The following is a 16,482-nucleotide window of genomic DNA, read 5'->3' as shown; positions in this document are numbered from 1 at the left end:
ACTAAACTAATATGACAAATTGATTATCTGAATTCGTTGGTGTGTTTAATCTCATTCTGGAGGGCCTTATTTATAGTAGTCCAGGGGTTTTCTTGAACTGACGTGACTGTTTGGCCAAACAGGAGGTCCGAACTGGCGTGTCTCTTCGGTCTTGAACCGTCGCCACGTGCCCTGTTTGGACAAACAGATCCGAACCATCGTGTCTTTTCGGTCCTCAACCGCTGCCACGTAGGTTTGGGCAAACAGGTGGTTCGAACCGTCATGTCTCTTCGGTCCTTAACCGTCGCCACGTGCACTGTTTGACCAGATGCCACCGCCAAGGTCAGCGTAAGGCCGTCTTCCTCCACACCCTTTCCCGCGAGGCCTGGGACCGCGAGTCCAACTGGATCGGCTATATCGTCGTCACCTCCGACGCCGCCACCGCCACACTCGGTCGCCGCGAGATCTACATCCTCGACGCCGTAAATCAGTCCGTCGCGCACTTGCTGGCCGGAGGGAGGGAGAGAGAGAGAGAGAGAGATTTGGTGTGACTAATTTTTTGATTTTAATCTTAGGGGCAGTTTAGACATTTAGCACAAAAAATGACCATTATTTAAATTTTTTATTTGAGTGGATAAATTTTAAATCTATTTATTACTCCCTCCGTCCCAAAATAAGTTCCTCTTTGGGGACGGCACGGGTTTTAAGAAAAAATGGTAAAGTGTATTGATAGTGGAGAAAAATATGTTATAATTAGTATTGAGAGTGGTGAAAAGGTGAAAAAGTGTTATAATTAGTATTGAGAGTGATGAAAAAGTGAAAGGTAAGAATAAATAAAGTATTATTAGTGGTGGGGTAGTTGTCCAAAAATGGAAAGAAAGAAAGATGAACTTATTTCAGGGACGGAGAGAGTATATGAAAACATAGTTTGTCGCAAAATGGTAATTAAAGAATCATGTTAAGGGTATTTACAAAATTCAACAAATCCCATAAACTAGGGATACTCAACAAATTCCATATATTTTCTCTCTCCTCTCTCCTCTCTTGTCTTTCATCACAGGTTCCTTTCACTTTTCCATACATACTTTCTCTCTCTCTCTCTCTCTCTCTCATATTATCTTTTACATATTTTTGTGATTTAAAAAATAAATAAAGTTGATTTAAAAAAATTCAATATATATATCTTAAATTAAAGATAAATGCAAGATCTTTAATTTGGTATAAAAATTACCAAATATGAATTTAAAATAAATAAATTATTATACTTTAAAATTTTAAGATGTTTATTTTTTCTCTCTCCTCTTTTTTTTAATCAATTTTTCATTCTTATTTATATGGTTGTTTTAAGGTTGTCGTTATTATTAATATTTTTTCTCTCTCTTTGTCTACTACAACATTTTGTTTCTACTCTCTTCTCTTTTGATAAAAATAAATAAATATCATTGAAACATTATATTTATATGTTGAATTATTTTATTAAGCATAACATAAAGATACCTTTAATTCTTTTGTGGAAATATCACATCTCCTTAATACTAAACAAACGTTTACTTTTTCTCTTTGGTTTACTACTGTATATAAATTTAGTGGCCTTTGCACATCAATTTTGAAATATATATTAAAATTATCCAATTATTATATAGTATTTTTTATTTTGCATACTCGCTTATTTTTTGGTCAAATTTTGTGCTGAAATACTATATGAAATCCTACGTTCCATATTTGTCGATTACTAATACAATGTTAATTTGGGCATATAAAACAATGTCATTTACGTTTAAAATTAGCATCTAACTAAATAAATTAAGAATCGAAGTATTAAATTGAGAGAAAGTGAGATGAATGAAGCTGATGAGAGAAAATGACAAGAAGTAATCCAAGAAATCAAAGTAATAGATAGAAACTCGTTTTGCTGCTACAAATTTGATTAGATATAAGGATTAGGAGAAAACGAAAATAGGAATGGAAATAATTTTAGGGTTTTTAATTGTCTAACAGCCTGAAATGACGTTGTTTCCATCCAACTGACGTTATATCTATTTTACCACACGCTCATATTTATGTCAAGCTGAGATTATATGAAAAATAGAATTTCAAAAATAATTTTTTTAATGATTGTGAATGAAGGTATTTAATTACTATATAATAATAATGTGTGATGTCAATTGCCATTATAAGTAATTTAAATAGTTTACAAATAATTATAAATATACGTTTATATACCATGTTCAAAATTATAATCAATAAAATTTTACAAATTTTGAAATTATTCTTTTTTAGCAAAAAAATGATTTTAGAAATGTATTTAAATAAGTATATTTGAAGGAGAAAGCTAAAGCAAAATGATATATTTCATTTTTATTGGGATTAGTTTTTTGGCATCAAATAATTATTCAATTCTTTTATTAGTATTCTAAAAAATTCTAATAATATAATTTATTTTCCTACTGATTAATTGAAGCTTTTCTAATAAGATGACATATATAGGTAATGAGCTAACTTAGAAAATATAATTTTATGCATGATTAGCTCATGTTTTAAAAATATATATATTGTGATGTGAATACTTTTTTTTTTTGTTATTTCTTCATTTCTTTTAATTTGAATGATGTGTTTATTCTATAATTTTAGGAAAGAAAACAAAGTTTTCCATCAAATAGGTGGAAAATTAAAAATGATACTTTTGAAAATTATAAAATAAAATTAAGGATCTTTATTGAGTAATTGATGTAGATTATTTTATTTATTAAGAAAAAATAATTTACATTTACTTATATTCTAACTATATTTAATATTTATCTTTTTATTTATTTGATACATCATTTAATTTAATTTTTTTTTATAAATTAACATGATCAAATAAAGAAATTTAAAGGTCGCGCCAGAGGGGACTCGAATCCAAGACCTTCGGTTTTAGACATTAACCCCTAATAGCTTAGCCGGTACACACACTACATCGTTTACTTTTGATGCAAAGCTATATTCGCCGTGCATCGCACGGACGATTGTACTAGTTTTAAGAAATAGGCTAGTTTGATATATTAACTCTATTTTAAAATTGGAAAATGACTTCCTTCTAATTTATAGAGTGAAAACTAGATTTGCAAAGGCGCAATAATTAACTTTCACCATGAAGAATCATGATTGATGCTGTAAAGGTGTTCCAAAAGAAAGCAAGATAGGCTATAAAAGGAATTATATATAATAGAATAATATATTAATGAAATCATATTAATTATTTTTTTGATTTTCTATCATAAGCATATATTTACTGAAGGTGCTTGTCGAAGATGAAGACGTTGAATCATAAATTACATTTTTTGAGGATACTGCATTTTAAATAATTTACTCTCTCTTTACAATTTTTTCCATGCTATTTTAAAATTAAAAAAATTGTACATTTTAAAATTGATATGTATAATTCTCACCCCATTTAAAATTATATTATTTTTTACAATATTAAATGTCCGTTACAAAATATTTACAAGCTTTCTTTTTTACATAATAAAATTCATAAAACAAAAATTTTATTAAGTAATTTCATAAATTTATATAATAATGAATCCTATCAAATTTCGATGGGCTGCTTACTAGTTTTAACTTATTTTACGGTGAGATCTTAATATATATTCTATTTGTCCTATTTCAATGGGTTTCCAACCCACTTAATTTCGAATAATTTCTATTGAGCTATTTGACCTTAATCAATGATTTTTCTCGAGTTAGATTTACAAATCAATTTTTTTTGGCGATCTATTAAGCCCAACTTATCGATTTTAAATTGAACTGACATGTTTAATAACTACATTATCCTCATGTCAAACGAAGTGTTAGAAGCTAAGTAACGTTTAAATTTAATCTCAAATCAACTATCTCACTTAATATGGATAACCTTTATATGTGTGATAATTTGTTCACATCACTATTCATTATGTTTTAAATTTTAAATACATGTCTATAAATCTAGCGATCCCGAAAGTGTTCTGCCCCACTTCTGCACTTGTTCATCTCTACTCTTCTTTTCTTTTTCTTTTTTTTATATCCCTCATCAATAAATCTCACTCTTTTGAAACAATTAAAGTTGATCGTAATATAGTTAAGCAAATCACCATGTTTTTCACTTGGATAAAATAAAATACTAATAATGAGATAGAAGCAGAAAGACCCCTAAAATCAATCCCAATTCTAAAATTCCAACCCTTAATTTGAAAATTCTTTGTGACAAAACCATCTTTGGCGCTAGAGAGGGAAAAATATATGGCTAAAGCAAAGCATCAAAAGCCCAAACCTAGAAAACCAGCCAAACAGACCCACGTAATTAAATCAGTATTACTGCTACTAGTGATGCCATTTTTGTTAATCTTTTAGTAAGTTTTGGGGTTCTGGGTTTTGATATTGTTTTTGAGTTGTGAACAGAGCAAGAAGCGGGGAGGAAAGCAAAACGATGTTTCTGAATTGCGGGAGCAGCTTGATGCTTTGGGTTTGAAGATAATTCAGGTGACTGCAGATGGTAATTGCTTTTTCAGGTGCGCTTCGTTACGATTTTGGAAGGTGTGCGTGTGTGTGTGAGAGAGAGTTTGATTATGAGTGATGAATTTGATCGGATTAGGGCATTGGCTGATCAATTGGAAGGCGATGAGGATCAGCATGACAAGTATCGCGGCATGGTGGTCGGATTTATTAAGGTGAATTTATCAGATATTTGGGTTTTTTGCTGTTTCAGATAAACTTTATTTGCATTATGCTTCTGATCAGTAGCAGCTTTTGCATTCGTTACTATAGTGATGATGAATGATGATGGTTGTTTAGTGAGATGATGGGGATGTTTGTTGTTCTAGCTCCGGTTATATTTCTAGATTGCAAAGATTTTTAAATCGAGTTTGTGATCTGTGGTCGTTCTTCTTCTCTTTGTGGAATTGTTTGAGAATGTGTTTGGTTATAGAGTTTGTGTAGGAATATGTTAGAAGCCATAATTGTGGAAACAAGGGTAGATTGCCTTTAGTATCTTAGAGAGATAACTGATGGGCCTAGAAATTTTGAGCCTGACACATTAAATAAGATGTTTTAACATAGTTTTCCTTTCAGTGCCATATTACTGATGGACGAGTTGCATCTAATAGGATAACCGCGAAATGTTTGAGCCTTTTGTGGAAGATGAGGTTCCGTTTGAGGAGTACTGCCATTCCATGGGAGAGGATGGTACTTGGGCAGGGCACATGGAACTGCAAGCAGCTTGTCTTGTCACTCGCAGTAACATATGCATTCACAGAGTATGTGATGTTTCCATGGTTTTGAAACACGGAAATGGACATATCAAGATTTCACTACTTTTCAGCAGCACGAGTGCCTTTTTGTGCTGAGTTTTTATGGAATATTATGTTAGATTTTGTTGATTGATTAGTTTCCTTATTCAAATTATTCGCACAGAATATGTCTCCGCGGTGGTACATACAAAATTTTGACAAACATGAAGCTCTGATGATTCATCTGTAAGTACTTGTTGATAATCCATATTTTTGTTATGGTAACCTTTCCCATTTAAATTTCTTAATTTGTTTTCAAGAAGGCATCATCTTATTAATTCTTGATACTACTGATTGACAGTTCTGCCCAAATGCATGTGAACGTACACATTGTTTTAGTTTCATGCTAGTGGACTTTCTTTTTGTGTTTGGGCCTCTTTTGCTTGTATTATTCTTGTAGAGCATATTACTAATTTATAATGCGCTATTTAGAAGGGGAAATTTATTCGTTGATGACTGTATATCCGAATTGGGCCTCTAATGTTGGAATACTCCGACAAAAACAAATTCCAAGTTTAAGTTGCATATTTCAAATCATTAGGATCTCTACTCGACATGCTTTCTTACCACATTACCTTCTTGTAAACATATTAAAAAATTTGAAAATGGGAAAATTATGTCCTATCTACCTGGCGTGATAGGGGTTGACAATTTCTCTATCAAGTTGTTTATACGCTTAGTCAAAACAACAATTAATGCCATAGTGAAATCGTGTTTCATAATTGGAATGAAAGATTAGTTTTAGGGTAGGGTTTGAAAGAAAGGTAACAAATGCTCCATATTGAGTTAATTTAATTATTCAAAAAAATAGCGTACTCCATAATGAGAGTGATGTCTTTTGCTCTATGTTTTTCAGTGACTACTTCATGTATAACATCTCACTGCCAACATGTTCCCACTCTTCGTTAATTGGAAAACTGATTAAGAGTAAATTACTTATCTCCGTTATTTGGAGAGTACCGTACGATGTCAGAGTAAGATACTTATTTAATTGACCAGTTATTTGGCATGAACTTTTATGATCAGTATTAGGAAGCGATAAAGGATGATACTCCCTCCTATTCGTAATGTCTTTTTAGACTTGTGCACATATATTAATACAAAAAATTATAACCAAATTAACCTTAATTAATGATGATTTATTCTTAATGGCATAATCCATATCTGGTGGAAAACATAACATAAGACTTAAATGATAAGAGTTAATGAGGCCAATTTCGGTATTAAACTCCAAAATATCATTTATGAATAAGAGGAAGTATAAAAGAAGGAAATGTGATTAAATCAAGGTGGAGTCGAGGGATTCAAAATGGACGATTAGAGTAAAATAGCGATATGGTGCCGAAAAAAGAACTAAAACAATAAAATCTGAAGCGAATAAACAATGGACTCTTAGGCTTCGCCTGCCCAGCATTAGTGACAGTCCTAACTCTTAAAATCGCAATGGATTGCGGAAAAAGAACTGGAAACATTTCAACCGAAGTCTTCCCAGCAGTTCCCGACTCTTATATGGTTTCACGATGATCCCTACTGTTCTAACCCTGTGAGGCTAATAATAATAATAATCAGAAAGCAATAAAATTTAATATAGGACTCCGGGGACAATAGTTAGACTCACCCTTTAATTCAATCTACAATATATTCTAATATTTAATTCTAGGAAATCAATTCTAGAGAATTTGGCTTGCAAATCTTTCACATCTCCCTTCCTCTGCGCTGCTGCTTCACCGGTCATTAGAATGTGGTTGAGGTTTATGTGGCAGACTGCAGCTGAATTAGGGGGCAATTTCATTGGCCTGCTTGAAACAATTCCTGGGAATTTACTTGACTTTATGCCTTTCTACTTCCCTTTAGCTCATAAGGAGATGATGAGATATCTTTGGGAATTTTCCTTACTTAAAAATAAATAATTTATGTACTTTAATTTCTAATGGCGGTATCTTTTCTCTTGTTCAAGTTGTTGCAGATATTCCTGCATTGGCTAGTATGCTCTACTAAGTAGCTTGTATCTTTTCACCCAATTGCTAAATAATTAGCCTAAGCACAATAATTGGAAAACTATTCTATTCATGTATTGCTTTACTTTTTGTTATCATATTCTTTCATAATAAATGCTGATCTTACTTTATGGCAAGATCAAGATGCATTAATTGAACAGAATGTTGTTACACCACTGTAGTAGTCTCATTGGAAGCAATTATCTAGGTAATTTATGTTCTTATTTTGTATTTGTGTGTCGATTCTGTCTGGGAACTAGTGGTAGAATATTTACCAGTTTCTTATAAAACAAACTTGCTTGGTTCAACACCATTTAACTTGTAAAATCATCCAAGTAGTGCATGGTTATGAGTTACTTGGTTTAAAAAAGCGTGAAGCGCACCGAAGCGCAAACTGCCCCGGGGCTTAAAGCGCGGGCTTTTGGTGAAAGCGCGGGCTTTTCGTAGGCGAAACGCGCTAAAACCTAAAAAATTCTAATATATTTACCTACAATATATTTTATAGCAAAACACACAAATACTTAAAACCACAAATACTTAAACACACAAATACTTAATTTAAAAATTAAAACACACAAATACTTAAGTTTAAAGTACGCAAGTCTAAAAGTTCAATCAAATTTCAAGCAACTAATCAAATATCATCATCATTAAGTGCATCATCCCCATCTCCTTCATAATCTTTGTCTTCACCAATGTCCTCTTCCATCTCCTCCCCAACCTCATCCTCAACTGAACAAAAGGAAAAATCGAAAACTTTAAACAATGACCCAAAAACCAAAAAAAAAAACTGACAGTAAAAAAACAAACTTGAAAAAACCGAACAAAAAATGAAGGAAAACTGAAAACTTTACCTTGGACGATGACCGGCGGACAGCTGGCGACGACGGCGGCGGGCTGGAGGCGGCGCGCGACGGCAGGCGGCGGCGCGCGACGGCAGGACGCGAGAGGGATGGGAGAAGACGGCTGGACGCTGGAGGCAAACCTTTGATTTTATGAAATAAAACCTAGTTTTTTTAAAATTTAAAAACCTAACCCTAACATACTAAAAGCCCGCTTTTCTGCGCTTTGCGCTTTTCTGCGCTTTGTGCGCTTTTGTGCGCTTTTCGGCGCTTCGTGTAGGTGAGCGCGCTTCGCCCAGAAAAAAGCCCACAGCTGCGCTTCACCAAAAGCGCGCGCTTTTTTGCGCTTAAGCGCGCTTTTTTAAACCAAGATGAGTTATGACTTGATCTGTTCCTTGATGCACTGTTCAATATTTAGAGTTGTAGTTTCAGCATCTTTTCATTCTTTAATTTCATCTTTTAGCTTTTCTAGAATAATTCTGCACGCTCATGTGCTTGAATATTGAGGTGTTGTTATACATGGAATACAAGACTGTGCCTGTTTATTTAGGGGGCATTTACTTTTGAGTATTAGCCTAGATAGATAAAAATATATAGGCTAATCCATTGTTTACTAAGATGGACTGGAAATCTGGGATATCCCAAAGCCCTTGATGATTTCTATCATTTGACCTAATTTTGCTTGATTCATATCCCAGTGAAAGGGTAGGATTGGAGAAATGATAGTAATGAGGATAAATATACTCAATCTTGTATCTTGTCAATCATGAAAAGTAAATGCCCCCTTTAACTATCTCTTATCCAACTTAGCACCTAGGCCATATAAAATTAGTAGTATTTGAAGTCAGTTTCCGACTTTCTCAAATCCTGGTAATCATTATTTATGAACCAATATTGACCCATGTAGTTATACCTCTCCAACTCCTGAAACACCTTCCAGCTGATCTTCTTTTTCAAGTATGTTTTGTTTTCCATCTCTGAGTTTGCTTACCCTTGCAGTTCCTACCATGATGGAGAACATTATAATAGTGTCCGCTCAAAGGAGGACACATGCTCTGGACCAGCTAGGCCAATTGTTATAAAGGTTTTCTCTCATTGATTCAATGATTTGTACTCTCTAAAGGAATTTTAAATCTCATTTAGCACATATCACCTGTATAATTTCTCTTTTTTTTTATCTCCAATCTGATAACTTCTAGCTATGTCAAAAGGGTGATGCTGATCTTTCAGCGAAATCCAATCAACCGAAAGCAGCTGCCAGGAAGTCCAGAGAGGAATGTCGAAGGAATGCTTTATCTGAAGACTCTATCAAAATGGTGAAGGCCGGAAGTGGATGCGAAGATGCTAGAAAAGTTGAACAGGTGATTATGTTTAAACAAGCTCATTCCCTCCTTTATGGTGCATGATAGAGTACTCTTATTCCAGACCCCAAACAGGAATAGTAAAATGCGATATCACAAACCAGATATGAGCTCGTTTGTATCTACTTCAGACGGGGTATGTTCTGATATCAGTTATTCTATTAAAGTTTGTTTTTTCTGTATCTAATTTCCAATCTAGGTTCTACAACAAGTCGGTGGGGATGTTGATGTTGCAATAGAAGTCCTTGTTGCTGAAGAAGGATCTTCAGATCATATAGTTGTTGAAGCTGAATCTTATCCCATAATCGAAACTTTTAATGGAAATGGTTGGTTGTTATCTTCCATTGTTCACCTTTGTTACTCTGCATCTATTATTTGTGTTTTCTATGCTGCCTGAGTATGTTATCCTTTCTTAAGTATCTATGCACATGTTATGCTTGTCTTTTAGAATCGTGGCTTTATATTAATTACTAACGGCTACTGAATTTGTAAAAAGTTTGAATATTTGGTAAGTGCTATTACAATACACAGCAAGAAATTATTGCTCTTTCTTTGGCAATTAGAATATGTAAGATGTGTGATTTGCGACATGCTTATCCAATGATCTTCTCATTTTTAATATGAAGGTATCATCATTGAATTGGAACTAGAAATACTTTATCTTGGATAGTTTTTTCCATCTATTCCCATCTTAGACGATCAATTCTACACACCGTAATGCATTATGGACTTCTCCCTTATACCGAAGCATGTTTTATTCTTCTTCTCAATTAGATTTTTATGATCATTCTATTGTATTGGCAACATATTTACTTGCTTCATGTTGTATCTTTGAGGTTTTCCAGACAAACACCAAGCCGAGAACAAAGATCAGCAGAGGCTACTGGTTCAAGACACAACAATCGAACTGGATTTATCTGGCAATGATGCGGAGACAAATAACACAAAAGATCCACAACCTGATGAAAAGGTTCTATCATGCGCAAGCCACTAATGCCAAATTCAGAAGTACTTTTTTTGAGCCTTTATCTCTAGTCTGATTTCTGTGAGTTCGCATCACTTTATTGCTGCAGAAAATCTCTAGGAACAAGGCTTGCCCATGTGGCTCAAAAAAGAAGTACAAGTCCTGCTGCGGTACAGTTTCTGGGAGATCATCTGCCAGATTTCCGGTGTATGATTTTTAATGCCTTCTTTATAATTCGTAGCAGTTGATTATTTCATCAATCATTACAAGCTACTCGACTTGGCTAGTGCAATAGGCATTATGCTCATTTATTGTCAAAACCGATTCTTCTCTAGAATGCCAAATTAAATCTGTCGGGATCCAAACCTGATCCTCATGGTTTCTTTAGTCTCAAGTCGGGGCGCATAATGTATCTTTCTCAACTGGGTTTGCAATCGACCTTCTATTCCTACAATCCTCAAATACCACTCCATTTCAGACATAAGTACTTCAACAGCTTGGCACGTTACTAGAAGATTACATACTTCATTTTCTATTGCAGAACATATAAGGCAGCAAGGATGAAAGCAGCAAAAAGTTGCCTGAAGCTATTGCATGTTTACTTAAATCAGCAGCACCAAGTCGGCTAAATAATTATGCAAACATTTACTAAATTTTCCTAAAGAAGCTTATTGTTTTGACGAAGTGATTCAATAAGATGGCGAAAGCGATTCTATTTTTTGAAGTTGAACCTTGAGATTCTTCTGAAATTATCATTGCAACAGAAGACTATAGTTATACAGATACTGCAGCATGTGTTTATGCTCAGTCTCGGACTAATATATTACTTTTGACTATATATTACTATATTGACAGTAACCAAACAGTGGACTATGGGAAGAGCCGGAAGGACAGAAGGCAAGGTAGAAAAGGTGGCACGATTCTCTCAAGTCCTGTTCATTCTGATGGAGGGCCGCCTGACATGGGTGCATTATGCATCTAACCACATCTTCCAGGTAGCCTCTGCATCTATTGTTATTGGTGACCATTTTCAATTGAAATTCATCATGCATCACTATACATGTCAATGCACTGCATTCATGTTAATACGAATTGGATGAAAGAATTGAGTTGCCTTTGATTTACCACAAAATACATAAGAGTTAATATTAATATATGAAAATAGCCATCTTCATATTGAAAAGAGTCAAAAAGATAAATAAAAATAGCCAGTTTTTATCTTTACTATCTTAAAATGACTCTTTTATTAGTCCACTCAAATACATAATGCCTCTCTCTCGGGTATGTCTTCTTGTTCCTCCTACGTTTGACTCGTTAATGCTTCAATAACCGTTTGTCTGAATTTGATGGTAAACTATCATGTCATTTCGGTAACTTATGATCTGCTTCGTTTCTTTTATTTGTCCATTGTATCTTCGTTTAGGTTGTATCTCTTTTGAGAAGGATTGATCTTTTGACCTATTCTTTTGTTTGTTTGTTTGTTTGTTTGTTTATGCTACAGGACATTTCTGGATCTAATTGTGTCAATTGAGGAGAAATTGCTTTATCTTATTCCTGCAAAAAGGCAAGGCAGGAAATACCGCTTACTAAAATATGGCTCATACCCTTTAGATTTGGCATGGTTAGAATTTAGTGAACTTGCAAGTTTTGACCCCTTTTGTTGTGTGATATTATGTAGGTTCTAGTATAGCTGTTTAAAGTGTAAAATCAATCGTTTAAAAGTGGAAATATATAGTTATAATTTATTTCCGTTTTATAAATGGATAAAGAAGTTAAATATGATGAAGCCTTATGTAACAGCACTTCAATAAATCGGGCCGGGCGGGCCGAGTACCGCAAGCTGGAGTTTGATTTAGTTACTTACCATATCTGCGGTGTGTTCTATTGTGAGAAAATGAGAGATAATAAAAATTTATGTCATTAAATGTTTTTTCTTTTTTCTCATTTTCTACAAAAGAGAATTTCATCACATTTTGTTCCTTGTTTTCACTTTAAGGAAAGATAATATTATCACACCAATGGCTCGTTTGGTACGCAATATGGGATAAGGTGTGATATATGTGATTGTGATGTCTTTTACTATATGTTATATTAATATCATGTTTGGTAGAATGCATTAAAATATCTGTAAAATATAATATGTTATTTGATATGATGTATTAAGATTGTATAAAGTTAATAATAATTATGATTAAGATTTGTATTACGTATACCATCTAAAGCGGTGAGATACAAAATCCCTCAAATTAGTATAATATTTTCGGATTTTTAATTTATAACGGGTCGTGTGTTTCGTATTACTTTTTACCAAACAAGATATTAGGGTGTCATAGATTATTATACACCCTAATCATCCATACCCAATGAGCCCAAAAAATGGTGTGATAATATTATTCCTGCTTGAAGTGTAAATAATGAATAATGGTGAAATTCTCTTTTGTAGAAAATGAGGGAAAACAAAGGAAGCATACATAGGCATAAATTTTTGTTATCTTTCATTTTCTATGATAAATTTATCAATCAAGAATAATGCAGTCCTAGAAGAAATATTTCTTAGTACTTATTTTTATTTAATTAAAACAAGACTAATTTAATTATTTAGGATATGTGTAATAATCAAATCATTAAGGGGTCGTTTACTTTGTATGATTGATAAAATTCACGATCGATTATTTTATCTTCAAGAGTGGTAGAATTTTTCCAATATTATTAATTTAATGGGATATTTCAAAATTTTATTACATCAAAATATACAAGGAATTAACTTTATCATTTTTATTTATCAAGACTAATCTTCAAAAGTAAATACCGTGAATATTATCAATGTAAACGCTTTATGGCTTGATTAAACATGCTAATGCCATCTAGTCGAGCGAGTATGGTATTGTTGAGCTCAAGACCCAGCTCGACTCGATCAATTTTCAATCAATTAGCGAACTTGACTCATTTATATGTCTATGTTTGTACATATTAAAATACAAATGATTGAACCTATAGCGTATTGCTCTCCTTATTCTCTGTGTGGACAAATAGGACCATATAGTCCGAAAAATCATACATTTAAACCCTTCTGACCTAACGCCGTTCGTGTCCTTTAGTCAAACTTTTTTTTTTAATTCAAATCCCTTCCTCCGGCGAGGCCAGCTTCTTTCCTCCGGCGTCCGGTGCCCCTCGAGAACGGCCAAGCAGCAGAATCAGCCGTCGAAGCCGCGTTGCTGAATACGACCGTCGAAGCCGCGACACCAGGAGCAGCAGCTACTCTGACTCCCAAACCAACACCAATATCCAATCCAACCCTCTCTCTCCTCACCCTCCCCTCCATCTGCCTTCGTTTTCTCATTTGGATTTGCAGCGGATTGGTTTGGAGATTCTTGCTCACCAATTCTTGAATCTTTAGAGGGCAGATTGGATCTTAGTCCCAGTCCCCCATTGGCGTCATCTGCCTCTCCGACGCCCTCCTCCACCGCATCCTCTCCCTCCCCACCCCGCGCCCATTCCACGCCCTAATCTTCTTCGACATGCACCAGCTCCACTCCAAGCCCGAGCTCTCATTCCCCACAATCAAATCCGAATTCGCCCTTGTTTCCGCCTATTTCCAATCTAATAACCCTGATTTCAAATCCAAACTCTTCTTCTTCGAAATCGAATTCTAGGAATCCCAATCCTCCTTCGCCCTTTCGGCGTCAACTCCCTCCCCCAGATCTGCCTCATCTCGTCATCCGCATCCGACGCCAAGACAGATTCCGTTCAAATGGATGCCACCGATTACTCGAGACTGGCCGACTCCATGGTCGAATTCATCGAATCCAGAGCTAAGCTCACCGTCGGGCCCATTTTTGAAATTAAAATAATTTCTATTAGAATTAAAAAGTAAAAAAAAAAGAGTTTGACTAATGGACATGGATGGCGTTAGGTCAGAAGGGTTTAAATGCATGATTTTTCGGACTATAGGGGTCTATTTGCGGATTCAGTGAGTAAGGGGAGCAATACGCTATAGGGGCCTATACTTCAGGGGCTAATCTGCACCTTAACCCTATTATCTTTATTGTTAGGATATCTTCAATTTTATTTTTTCAATAGAATATTAACTAAGTAAAATTAGTTTAAATGATAAAAAATTATTAAAGACATCGAGATATATCTAATTCCCAATGCATCTTAATAAATAAGGAATTAATATTACCATTTTTATTTATTAAGGTCAATTCTCAAAAGTAAATGTCTTCTTAAGGAATAAGAAGTAGTCTCATGTACATCCATCTACATGTGTGTACGGATGTGCATATATATATATATATATATATATATATATATATATATATAAAATTAGTATCAATTGAAAAATCTTATTAGATATAGAATTAAGAATAAATCCTATCCATTAATTATCATAAATCTAACAGACCACATTAATATGTGAAATGGTCAAAATAATTCAATGAATTTAAATTTAGGGTTAAGTATCTATTTGGCCCCTAACGTAGAGGCCCCTGTAGCTATTAACACCCTATGAGCATGGATGTGTCAACTAAGCCCCTGAAGTACCTAATTTTCGCCAATTAACCCCTCCGACTTAATGGACGGTTAACACCGTTAACTATTTTAATTTTTTATTTTTTTTAATTTTATTGGTGGTGGGACCCACACCATCTTCTTCACCAAGCTCGCCGGAAACCTAATCCACCCCTTCCCCGAAACTCCGGCGTGGCGGCGATGACCGTGGCCGGCGGAGCTCTGGTGGCGAGCTCGGCAAGGCAGCGCGTTGAGGAGGCTCAGCCGCTTTGTTGCTGCTCCTTTCGCTGCTATGGAAGACCGAAGGTAGCACTCAGGGCTGGAAAAGGAGGGAGAGTGGTGGCTTCGTGGTGGTGGTACAGCAGAGCGCGACGGCGGTGCGGCCAAGCTGCGCGCGGCTGCCGACTGCTGCTGGAGTTGCTGTCGAGTTGCTGCTGCTGTTGTTACTCTGTTGCTGTTGCCGCTTTTACGCCGTGGAGGAACGACAACTGATGGTGGTGGCGAGAAGCGACGACGACGGTGGAAGGTGGCGACTGCTGCCTTTACGCAAGAGAGGGAGTAGGCCGAGAGAGAGAGTTGAGCGTGAGAGATGAGATAGACGAGAGAGAGCAGAGCGTGAGAGAGAGAGATATGAGCTTGTCGCCGCTGCGACGCCGGAGTTTCAGGGAAGGGGTGGATTAGGTTTCCGGCGTGTTTCCGACGAGCTTGGTGAAGAAGATGGTGTGGGTCCCACCACCAATAAAATAAAATAAAATTTAAAAATTAAAATAGTTAACAGTGTTAACCGTCCGTTAAGTCGGATGAGTTAATTGGCGGAAATTAGGTACTTCAGGGGCCTAGTTGACACACCTTTGCCCATAGGGTGTTAATAGCTACAGAGGCCTCTACGTTAGGGGCCAAATTGATACTTAACCCTTAAATTTAATTCATTTTACATTAACTGAGGATGATAAAGTAAAATTCACTCCACCGAATCATTGCAATTCTAAATCAATTCCATGTTTTTTCTACCTTCGACAATTAATTTACAACCAAAATGTGACTTTCGAACAGCCAGTAATTACCTTGCACAATTAATTCGCTGCATTTTTTCTTCACTTTGTTCAACATATATATTAAAATTCATAAGATTGTTTAGCTAATTATTTAATTGTTAATCAGGGTTGTTCAAAACATTATAATACATGTTCAATAAAATTCAGCATAACATCGCCTGTTTTTTTCACCTTGTTCAACATAATTAAAAGTTTATTCATAAATTTTTTTAGTTAATTATTTAATTATTAATTAGGATTGTTCAAAATATTATAATACATTTTCAATAAAGTTCAGTATAACGTTCATTGAATATGGGCAAAAGATGTTCAAGATAATTGCTAAGGAATGAGAAATGTATCTTTCATAAAATCTTTCAAAAATAGTTTGATTTGTTTAAGATATATTATGGTATTATCGGTTAATCTTTGCATAATTAAAAGATACCAAACATTAGAATATATTGGTCAATTACATTTATGACCTTCT

At 34.8% G+C, this 16,482-nt stretch overlaps 1 protein-coding gene and 1 long non-coding RNA gene across 10 annotated transcripts; one reads left to right on the top strand and one right to left on the bottom strand.

Moving 5' to 3' along the window:
• The first annotated feature begins 3,922 nt into the window (after window positions 1-3,922).
• LOC130990079 (OVARIAN TUMOR DOMAIN-containing deubiquitinating enzyme 7) lies at window positions 3,923-12,225 on the top strand. 9 transcript variants are annotated; one of them, XM_057914278.1, is made up of 13 exons: window positions 3,935-4,293; window positions 4,396-4,505; window positions 4,589-4,664; window positions 5,100-5,249; window positions 5,407-5,468; window positions 9,121-9,205; window positions 9,321-9,482; window positions 9,547-9,618; window positions 9,682-9,808; window positions 10,319-10,452; window positions 10,556-10,653; window positions 11,302-11,441; window positions 11,948-12,225. In XM_057914278.1, exons 1-12 carry the CDS (start codon window positions 4,237-4,239, stop codon window positions 11,426-11,428), a joined length of 1,260 nt encoding a protein of 419 aa, XP_057770261.1. In that variant the 5' UTR covers window positions 3,935-4,236; the 3' UTR covers window positions 11,429-11,441; window positions 11,948-12,225. The 9 variants fall into 9 exon arrangements, with proteins under 9 accessions (XP_057770266.1, XP_057770261.1, XP_057770263.1 ...); XM_057914280.1 differs by having other exon boundaries at window positions 3,941-4,293; window positions 9,333-9,482; XM_057914279.1 differs by having other exon boundaries at window positions 3,947-4,293; window positions 10,328-10,452.
• On the bottom strand, window positions 7,814-8,497 carry LOC130990082 (uncharacterized). The gene is made up of 2 exons (XR_009090816.1): window positions 8,134-8,497; window positions 7,814-8,011 (listed from the first exon to the last, which is right to left on the bottom strand). It is a non-coding gene; the product is annotated as an uncharacterized LOC130990082 (long non-coding RNA).
• Window positions 12,226-16,482: the final 4,257 nt, after the last annotated feature.

The sequence above is a fragment of the Salvia miltiorrhiza genome, chromosome 6 (assembly GCF_028751815.1).
Source record: "Salvia miltiorrhiza cultivar Shanhuang (shh) chromosome 6, IMPLAD_Smil_shh, whole genome shotgun sequence".
In the NCBI taxonomy this organism is placed as follows: Eukaryota; Viridiplantae; Streptophyta; class Magnoliopsida; order Lamiales; family Lamiaceae; genus Salvia; species Salvia miltiorrhiza.
This window is presented reverse-complemented; position numbering and strand designations above follow the sequence as displayed.

Bases quoted from the DNA above. Each gene is read 5' to 3' on its own strand.
- LOC130990079 (XM_057914278.1), top strand. From the start codon at position 4,237: ATGGCTAAAGCAAAGCATCAAAAGCCCAAACCTAGAAAACCAGCCAAA. The intron at 4,665-5,099 runs GTGAATTTATCA...TGCATCTAATAG, and splicing joins TGGTGGTCGGATTTATTAAG to GATAACCGCGAAATGTTTGA. The intron at 5,250-5,406 runs GTATGTGATGTT...TTATTCGCACAG, and splicing joins GTAACATATGCATTCACAGA to AATATGTCTCCGCGGTGGTA.